Here is a 10,446-nt window from a genome sequence, read left to right as displayed (position 1 = left end):
GGGGGGAGGGGAGCTTCCGTCCCGCCTTCGTCCCGCCGTCTTCCACGGGAAAAAAAAGAAACGGAAAGATCGACAGTGCTTCAACAATCGCGTCTACAACGGTACATGCCTAGCCTCGAGTTCTCTCATATCCCTTTTCCCCGACGATCGCGCGTAGCAAGTTCATAGAGAGAGAAAAACGGGAGTTCCTCTTACGGACTCGCAGAAAGTCGCCAAAAAAGATCGAAGACAAACGTCTCCCTCGGTCGACGTCAGTAAGTCCATCCCTTCCTGAGCGAAGGAACGAGATCTTCTCTCGCGCTTCGTCGCGGAATCGCGTACGGTGTTCCGTGAGTAATCACTTCGGCGCTACCGCGAGAGAAAAAGAAAAGGTATAATGTGTATTATACGCGCGTCTGTAGGTAGTCTAAACTTTCTGTGGCAGACACGTCGACGTGTCGCTGGGAGATCATTACGCGAACGTGTGTCGTTAATTACGCCGTCGGCACGTCGATCGTATCAATTGTCGCGACTTAATCGTCCCATTCTAAGTTACGCGCATATTATCCTTCAGTCCGTGTCGCCGAAAACGTCGCCTCCTTGCTTGCAACGTGCACGTATATGACACGTGCCTTGCACGATTAATGATTAATTTCAGACTAATACACTACGGTGTCTTTATTGATTGTTTTTTTTTTTATGTGTAACACGTAGAAATAATGATTTTTTTTTTTTTTTTTTAATCAAAGAAGTCATTTTGATCACACGAAACGCAAGAAGTTCCATTACCTAAACTTATTAATAACTTTTTAATTGCGAAGATCAATGTATTGATGAACGTCAAGTCGAATTCATTCCCTACGCCGGTCAATTTTCGCCTAACAAGTAGTGAACATGTGTAAAATTACAGGTATCGATTGGGTAACAAATTCTATATAGAGAAAACCACCAACAAGTTGATCGACTGCTTGCTGAATTTGATCCAATTACGAGCAATACGATGAAAAGGACAGGTATCCGTAGCAACTGCGAATTATTTTGGGCGACGCGGACGTCGGACGCGGATATCCTCGTTTGTCCCACATTCGCTCTCTTGCGCGCTTTCTATCTTCCCTTGGTGTGTTCACCTTTCTTTTCGCGAAACAAAAAAAAAAAATTGCCGAAAGACATACCGCGTTGCACCCGATGGATCGTGGAGATTTGAGATCCGCCGATTATAGACCGCACTAAACGTCGCGACGAAATATCATAACCGTAATTGAATTAACGACAATCATAGTGTACGCACGTTTACTATCATCCGCACGATAAATATCTTTTTTTTTTTTTCACATCTAACGATAAATCTTTCAATAAAGAGTATCGGGCTTGAATTTCTGGATGTGTCGGTGATGCGAATTCGCGGGTATAGGTATTTTGGGTGGACTTTGGGTTGTGGGAGGATGATAAAGAGGGGCGGGGGGGGGGTGAGTTAGTGGTCGGAACAAGTGTATAAACATATTTCCCTCCTTTTCGCATAATAATGCCTGGTGAACGTTTAGAAAAAGACTTTGGAGGCATCGAGTAGTCTCAGATCACACCGTGTGACTTATATACTTCATCGAAGGTGTGTCTGCGAGGAAGTGAGGAGTAGGTGAGGTAATAAAAGGGAAGAGAGACACAGGCGGTGGTGTGATGGTGAACAGTTAAAAAGTGACTTAGCGGACACAGGGCGAAGGAAGGTTTAAATTTACGTTTACACACAATCATAATTAGCTTGCATTTCGCTTTGTTGCTGTTCAGTTTGTTTTTCTTTAACCCTAAGGAGACCTTAACGTTTACACTCAATAACTTGGTTTCCGCGTTTACGCGCGCTTCCTTTAAAGTTACATTATTCACGGTTTTTTTTTCTTTAAATAGGGTAAATTTTAAGTTTAGTTCCAAAAAACACCGAGAGAGTAGCCTTGCCTATATGGTTTACTTTTTTCGTAGGTATAATTTTTTTTGCATTAATAAGGAATTTTTGCATTTTTAAAACACCGAACATACATGCCTTATACTTTATGTACAGCCTAGAGTCTTTCAGTCGTTACTTTTAAAGAGAGTCATGAAATGAGTGCGTGTGGATCATCCTTTTTCATTTCTTGCTGCTGCTCTATCCTCCTCTTTTCTGTATTTTTTATTCGCGTCGTTTTATTCGCGACTACGCTCGGCTATGCGAGAAAAATAGGAAATCCTGGCCCGCACTACAGCACCATTTTATTTTTCTTTTTCTTTTCTTTTTGTCGCCGTTTTCTCGCGTTCGTCTGGCCTCCGATCCTTCCTACTCCGGCTTTCGTCTCCGTCGATTTCGTCTTGGTCCAACGGTCTGCCTGCTACATTAACGAAATGACGAAATCGCCCTTTTAATACTAACCACGGATCATCTCTCTGTAAAAGCCAATTTTAACCGAGAGAGGATCAACAGTCGCGCACGTCGTTAAATTATTAAGGAAACAAATAGATAAGAATACTTCTTAACTTTTCATTCTATAACTTGGATACTCTTTTAAATATTTCTTAAGAAAATATATATTAATTCCAAATAAAGCTATCTATAATAGATTTCAATGGAATTTTCTTCAACGTATAGAGACATAGTTAAAATTTAAAATATTTTCAAGTCTGGATTACAAGCACGTCTCTTCTAATTAAATTATCACCTTGATTCAATCATCAGACAAATATTTGACTGAGAATCGCGTATCGACGTTTGCATGTATTAAAATTATTTTCCCTTTATAATTATCAGTTGGTTAAAATTTAGACTTTCATTAAGTTTCCAAGAGTTTTCACCGAACCTGAAAATTTGTCGTGCCTAAACTCTTGAGTTTATGTTTTCTGTATCACAATCGCGAGCATAATTGGACGTGCAAGACCGCGGTGAATTCGCAGAAAACCGAATGAGAGAAAGAGAGAGACGTGTGGCCGCTCGAAACGTCGATGTTCGTCATTCGTTCGATATTTTCGTGTCGTCGTTATTACAAAAAAACCGGCGACGGACGTTCGAGACGCGCTCGAACTCGCTCTGCCCAAAATCCGTCCCGACGCGTCACGATGAAGTTCTGCTGGTTCCTAATGCATATCGCTCTCGCGGGAGAGCCGCGATGTATGAGAGAAACGAAAACGGAGATTAAAATATTCCTAGGTTTTTAGTAAGTCTTTTCCCTTGCGCGCGCGAAGAAACGATACAACACTGCCTCCGCTCGCGCCGCTGCAACTGCAGCTTCTTTTTTTTTCTTCTCTCTCTCTCTTTTTTTTTTCTCTCTTTCCCTCTACGCAGTAGAAAATTTGTATTCGTATCAAAAAGTGGGCGTCTCGCGCTTTAAGAAAAACGAGAGCCGGCGCGCACACGCGCGCGCGTGCAACAGTATCCTTTCCTCTCTTAAATCCCACGTTTTGTGAATTTCACGTTCGCATCTTTCTGGATTCGGACCGCTGGATTTAATCCCATAGCGCGACGCCGAAAGATCGCGATCCTCGTGGCTGTAATTACTCACAAGAGGAGAGCCTGTGGAATGACCTTCGTCTTCAAAAACTTTAAAAAACAAAGAATTACAGCTAGACATAAAAACTGAGGGACTTTTAACATTTGATATCATTTTTATACTATTTTTAATGCTTACAGATTCGTAAAATAAAATTGTTTCATTTTTCTCGTGTCGACAACCTCGAAATGTTTTACGCTTATTTAAGAGGTATTAAAATTATATTTAAAAAAAAAAAGTTTTTTTAAATATTAGAATCTCTTACGCTGATCGTAATACGCAAAACTATCTGGTAAGAAAAAATATAGACGAGCAAATGTGGGCATTTCGAACGTGCCGTTACATCGATTGTTCGTACCAAAAGGTCTCACTGGCTACTTTGTAAGGCAATTCCCAACAACGAAGATCGCATGCCGATATTTCTCTGCTTCCCTTCCATTTTGCCGCGTTCACGCCCGAAACGTGGGACGCGTTCACGTCGAACGCTGGCCTCGAAACAACCAAGATTTATAGAAATATTGTCGCCTCGTGAAAAAGAAAAACGTTACCTACGCGCGCCAACAAAAGCCTTGGCTCGTTCTCGCTTCGCACACGTTCGTAATGACCAAAAAATATATGTATATATAATATATTATTCCTTATATAATTATGTCGCTCCTTAGTTAAGTAGTGTTTAAATAGTAGATAATAAGTTTTTTTTTCTTTTTGCATTAGGTAGTTTTACACTCACAGAGGAAAAAATATGCTGTCGCGTCGGCATTTTTGTTCCATCGTTTGACCTTTCGTCGTCCACCGATTGGTAGCGGTTGCAGTAATTAATAATCATATTAATAATCATCGAACGGCTAAACATCTCGCGTTGCGTGTGTGCCCCACGCGTGCGTCACGCGCGACGCACCGAGCCTCCTGCGACGACGGCCAGGACCACGACAGTCGCGGGACACAGCGGGCTCGTATCCGGAAGGGGGTCCCCGGGTCTATCGTGGAAATGGATTTCGCGTCGACGTGAAAATGAGAAGATCTCGGCTACGTCGCTGTAACAACACGTGCACGCGCGCAACGCCTAAGTATCTCGTTATGTTCCCCATTTTTGTATACTCGCGTATATGTACTCATTTGTATACATAATGTGTGTGTGTGTGTGTGTGTGTGTGTGTGTGTGTGTGTGTCTCACGTCTGCGTGTGTCAATACTTGTATGTGAGAGTCTCATGGAATGTCGGGCTTGTAGAAACGCGGTCAGAATGGGTCCTTGCGTCTGCTAAAGCGTGTCGCGTGTGAATACTCGGCACAATGAACATGTCGCGTGTATTTTTTTTATCCGTTATACGTTTCTCGGTATACTCTGGCGCGAAATGTACTTTCGCCATAAGTCGAAAGGGTTTTCCTAGACGCGCGTCTAATACCAGGTTGGCCTGGGCCGTGGGCCAGCCGGACGCGGGTTCGTACGGCGGGTATGCGTTAACTGGCGGAATCGCAGTGGGTTTACGGTCGGTTGTGCTAGCATTTATGCATCGCCACTTTTTTGTTTGTTCTCCCCTTCTTGCACTGGACTTGGCCTCGCAACGTTTCGAGGTTCTCTTCCGATCGAAATAGAGAGGTCGTGATAGGGGGGGAACGGGGTGAGAAGGTCGTGGGATAATCGAGGGTATTAGCGCGTCGGCGACGGTATTTGAGGATTCCCTTCGTTCCCGTCGCTCGAATACGTCGTCCCTCTTGCCCCGATACGGGCGAGATTGGGAGAATTGAGCGAGCGCAAAGGGAAGCCCCGTTCGCGGCGCGCAACAACGAGAAGGCGCACGGGTTCGGGTGCGTATGAGAGAGATCTGGGCGGGAATGTGGGCTTACTGTATATGGGTCTTTTCATTTGTTTACTGTACTCGTAACTGTATACTTTACTGATAACGGATACTGACTTTCGTCTACTCTACGGAGTCCTCCATGCTGAGCGCGGTGCCGCGCTGCTCCACCGCCGCCGCCGGCTGCTGGCTGTTAGTCGGCTCGCCGGATCTGCTGCTCGCGGTGTTGTAGCCCCTCTGCAATTGCACGACCAGCCCGCTCACGGCAGCGTATTCCTTTTGTTGTTGCTGCGGCTGAGTCTTCTGGCTCGAATGATCTACTATAAGCTTACTATCACAGGCACTTTTTTTGTCAGTTGACGCGGCGTAGAGGTTGTGTAAGTCCGGGTAGTGGTTCAGCTGTGATTGCTGCTGCTGTTGCAGACTCAGAGGCTGCTTCCGGTCGCGATCCTCCTGGCCGCCGTTGTGAACCTCGCGCTCTCTGCTGCTGCGATCGATCCTCGAGTCACGGGTACTGTCCTCGTCCCTGCTACCCGCTCGGGAGATCGACAAAGGCGTCGGCGGTGACGTCAGCCGATCGCTACCGTCCTCCGTGCGACCTCTTTCCGACGGCGAGGGGCTAAGATCGACCGTGGGCACGCGCTCCGGTCTCTCCGGCACCATCCTACTCGTTGGTCCTCGATAACTCTCGTCCTCGCTACTGTCTTGCGTCATCCGCGGCAGCGGGGTCCTCCTCGAGTTTCTGCAGAGCTGATCGATCAGTGTCTTACTGCTCATCGTTTCGGGATGTTGCGACGACGACTGCTGCTGCTGATTTCTCGCCTCCGCTATCGCCCGCTGGTCCCTTGGAATGCCTGTCTCAAGGCTCGACCTGATCAGATTGTCCAGGAAACTACCGTTCGCCCCGGGCCCATCGTAAATGCTCTCCACCATGTCGCGCGGCCCCTTCGCTATCGAAGCGCTTCGAGAGTTCGAAGTTCCGGCCGCGTCTGCCGTTCCGGATACGCCAACCCCGTCTCGCTGCTGGTGCTGCTGCTGCTGCACCATGGTGGCGTTTCGTTGTTGCTCCTGCAGTCCGCGCATTCTCTGCGACGCGAAATATTGTTCCGGAAGGATCGGCACGTTCGGCGCGCCACCCATAAAGGGGGAGGGCATGAAGGGCGCCGGGTTCCAGAAGTTGAAGGGTCCAAACGGCAGGTGGGGCATGCCCTCCATGAACGGAGGCATTTTCAATCCGTTCGGACCAGGTATACCGCCGGGCGGTGTGAACGGTTTCTGCGGCTTCAGCTGCGGCTTCTTGTCGACGCCAGCAGTGCCCGGTCGCATCGCCACGGCCGCCGCCGCCGCTGCCGCCGCCGTTGTCGCGGTCTCCTTCGACTTGTCGTCCGGTTGCTTCTGGTCCCTGCGAAAAGAAAACAAATTCGAATTAAAACTCTCTCAACTCTTAATAATATATTCTTTATCATAATTTGCAATAAGTGGTTAAAAAAATATCCCGATCCTGATTTGTCGTTCATGAATAATACCGATTATTTGTAATTTCAATGAGCCAAAATGAACGAGAAAAAAAATAAAAGGGAAAACTTTTTTATCGAAACAATTAATTAACTTGCCTCTTGCGCGGCCTCATGAGATGCCGCTCCTTGACTTTGTACTCAAGGGTGGAGTGCGGAACTCCGTAAAAGCTGCCAGCGCGATGCACGCTCATCTCGCCGCGCTGAACTGCGCGTACCGCTTCGACGAGACTGTCCCTGTCGTAGTTTCTGTATTTGCCACGCTTAGGTCTGGTGCCCTTGCCGCCGGTAGCCGGCTTTGATTTATTCGCTTCCTGCGTCTGTTGCTTATTTTGCTGTTGCTGCGCCGATGATTGCTGTTGTTGCGGCGGTTGCGGAGGTGTGTAACGACCCCTCTTGAACGGACTCGGGTCTGTCATCATGGTCTGCTGCGATGGAACGCCGGCCGATTGACAGCCCGGTATACCAGCCGCGCTAGGTGTCTGGCCCTCTTGGAACTTGACGCTGATGCTCTTGGCGATGACGTCGCGGAAATTGACGGACACCGCTTTGCCCACCAGCGAATTCGTGGGGCTGCTAGTGCCGGAAAACGCTGGACTAGCTCGCTCCAGGAGACCCGGACTCGAGGCGGCAGCCGCGAAGCTTTGGGCGAACGCGGCGGAAGTCGGCTCACCGTTTTTACTAGAACAGCCCGGCGTGCTGGCGGGCTTGTAGGACGGAATCTTCAGTATCGCTCTGCCCTGAGCGCTGTCGCTGGCTTCTTCCTCAATGTTGGGATTGAAATCGTCGTTCGTCATGGGCGCGCGCTGCTGCTGTGACTGCGTTTGCTGATGCGCGGCAAGGGGATGGTGCTGATGGTGATGCGGCTGCGACTGATCTCCGTTCACGTTTTTGTTCAGCCTTTTGTCCTCGCTCATCAGCTTCCTCATCACTTCAGGTATGCGATAGTCTCGCGCATCCATACCTACTATTACAATATTTATCATATTACAACATTTGTAATAAAGATTTGAACATCTGTAAATGTGTTATGATGTTATTTAACTAATGAAACTACAATTGACTTTACAAAATCATGTTAGGAATGAGAAATAAGATTAATAAAACTTTCATAAATAATTCTAAATTTAATTCAAAATTCTCTTTTAGGATAAAACAAAAATATTTGTTAAATTTTATTTAAATATTTAAATATTACATAATAAGAATACGCTTATACAAAAATATTTACAGATAAATTCAAATAATATGAAAATAATTCAATACAATTTGATGATGACTTAACACAAATCGTAATATTATCTCGAGATTGTCTAACGTATAATTTTTTTAGAGTATTTGTCATAATTTAAAATACAGATGTAAACTATTCAAATTAAATTGCATCTGCCTTGAAAGACAGAAAAAATATTGGCGAGCTGATTAACTAGGGCCTGGCTTCTATCGATTTTAGAAGTCCTATTGTGGCGTAATACACTTTTCGGCTTTCTTCTCCTGACGCAGATTGGTTGGTCAGTCAATGGACAAAATAAACGCTTATTGGAAATGACCCAAATCCCGAGTACTACATCATTTTATAACAAACTAATTTTATATATACAGACTTTCAATTAATCACATAATATTAATAAAAATTTGAAAATTTGAAATTTAGAAATATAAAACTTATTAAGAATTTAATTACAATCGGAACTTTGATAAACAATCAAAATTTACATTGCAATTCTTATACAAAAATAAGGACTAAACTCTTTAACTGACAAAATAGCTTTAAAGTTACTTTCAATATCATTTCAAGGAATTTAGACGACTAATTTTACCTAATGGTGCAGCGGCAGCCAGCATCTTTTGAATGTAGGGACCGATATTCGCGTGTTCCAGTCCCGGCCATTCGACTCCTGTTTCGTGTCCGCGTTGCAGCAAGTTCCTGAGGGAATCACCACCGCTCCCCTCAAGCGTGGAAAACCTTACGAGATCCTCCAACGAGAGCAAGGGCTTCAGCAGGGCCTTCTCGACTTCTTTCTCCTCTTCCGCACCAGATAATTCTTTGTCGTCCACCTGTTAAAAATATCTCTTCTAGCGTTTTCTACATACTTCTCGCTTACAAAAGAGCATCTAAATTGCAGATTACATTCAAGCTATCCTCTCGAGGAAAGTAGAAGCTTCCACTCTGTCTCCGAAGACGCGAGAGTGAAAGCATCGCTTTTCTCATCGATAATCATTAAGCAATCATTGCTCGTAAATGAACAACATTTTTTTTCGAGAGTGCTTCATCGAGAGGTTTATGTCTGGAGTGTATGTGTATATTTGTATCTTGTGTAGGTGTCGATTGTCTATGTAAATACATACAAAGTGTTTCGTTTGCGTAAAGTGACCGCATTGCATATTTTTTAAAAAATATTAAAATAGAGAAGAACGTAATGCAGAAAAAGCTTTAGCTTGCAGGATGTCGCACAGACGGATTTTACGTAAAAGAAATTACGCGCCAGTTTTAACAATTTTGAGATGATATTTTTAAGAATCTTGAGAATCCCGCTTTAAAACTTCTTTGCGAACCTTGACATTTAGCTTATTTTATATATAAAAAAAAGAACAAGCCGCTCTCGTACGTAAAGAATTACAAAGTGGAAAATGCCCTTTTCCATTTTTCTTTCTTCGCCCAATACTCGATCGTAATATATTTAATCGAGTCACTTTACACAAAGCACTCAGTACATATGTCTCCATCGAAATGTAAAATAGCCAAGCGCCATGCAGGAGAGCTGCTAATCAGTAAATGGTATTTTCCAAAGCAGCGGCAAGTGTTTTAAAGGAAAAACGTTCTCGATGCCCTCAGCAGTCTTGGCACGATAATCGGGACTACCTTTCCCCTGCTAGTCCTCAACGGAAGGAAAAGAGGAGTTCGCGCAGAGAAAAGCTTATCTTCGGCGTGCGTTTCGACGAGATACGCCGGAATTCAAGTGCAGAGATACCACTCGGGACTCGTTTAAGGCGCATGCATTGCACTAAAAGTGAAGCAACAGTCTTCTATGATGGCTGCTACGTATATAAACGCGCGGTACGCGATCGCACGAAATGCAGGCACGAAAAATGAGACTTTAACCGTTCTCGTGTATAGACCGTGCTTGCGAGCTCGTGGCAAGTTATACCGTAAAAAAGCGCCTCTTAGTGTTCATGCTGAGGCAAAGTTCAGACGATTTTAAGTAGCGACTATTACAACCAACAGACTGTGCGATGCAATTACATTTTTTAAAAAGTACAATACGGCAATGCAGGGTATTTTCTCGATTAAAAGAATAATTCGTATTACTCAAATTTAATCTCACAAATCGTATAATAGTGTTTTTCAACTTCTCTCGCTCAATTTTTCTTCCAACAATAATTATGCTAAATTTCAATTAGAACAAAAAGTTTGCTTCCAAAGATTTTGTGTTTCGTTAAATCGAAAATTTATACGTATTTTAAGGTTTTCGCGATATCTTCGACTATATATTTAGTTGCGATAGATTCCTGTTCCACATACGCACACTAAGCGAAATTAATCGCGATCAAATCGAGAATCGAGAATCAAGGCAAAAGACACTATCAGGTGATGAGGATTAAATCGGACCACCGCGTTTAATCTGCCGTGATCTTCGATCGCGCAAATG

At 44.5% G+C, this 10,446-nt stretch overlaps 1 protein-coding gene across 8 annotated transcripts in view; it reads right to left on the bottom strand.

The window, feature by feature from the left end:
- Window positions 1-664: 664 nt before the first annotated feature.
- Window positions 665-10,446, bottom strand: part of LOC105832848 (mushroom body large-type Kenyon cell-specific protein 1) — a 43,918-nt gene continuing 34,136 nt past the window's right edge. For 5 of the 8 annotated variants that reach the window (XM_036286490.1, XM_036286479.1, XM_028192085.2 and 2 more), the window contains 3 exons: window positions 8,617-8,854; window positions 6,896-7,763; window positions 703-6,684 (listed from right to left, as the gene is read on the bottom strand). In XM_036286490.1, the coding sequence (XP_036142383.1) occupies window positions 5,406-6,684; window positions 6,896-7,763; window positions 8,617-8,854 (2,385 nt within the window). In that variant the 3' untranslated portion in view covers window positions 703-5,405. Of the gene's footprint in view, window positions 6,685-6,895; window positions 7,764-8,616; window positions 8,855-10,446 lie in introns of all 8 variants that reach the window. The other 3 variants (XM_036286483.1, XM_036286487.1, XM_036286493.1) reach the window with 2 other exon arrangements.

Source organism: Monomorium pharaonis, chromosome 1 (genome assembly GCF_013373865.1).
Source record: "Monomorium pharaonis isolate MP-MQ-018 chromosome 1, ASM1337386v2, whole genome shotgun sequence".
Taxonomy (NCBI): Eukaryota; Metazoa; Arthropoda; class Insecta; order Hymenoptera; family Formicidae; genus Monomorium; species Monomorium pharaonis.
Note: the sequence above shows the minus strand (reverse complement) of the source record. Positions and strands in the feature narration are given on the sequence as shown.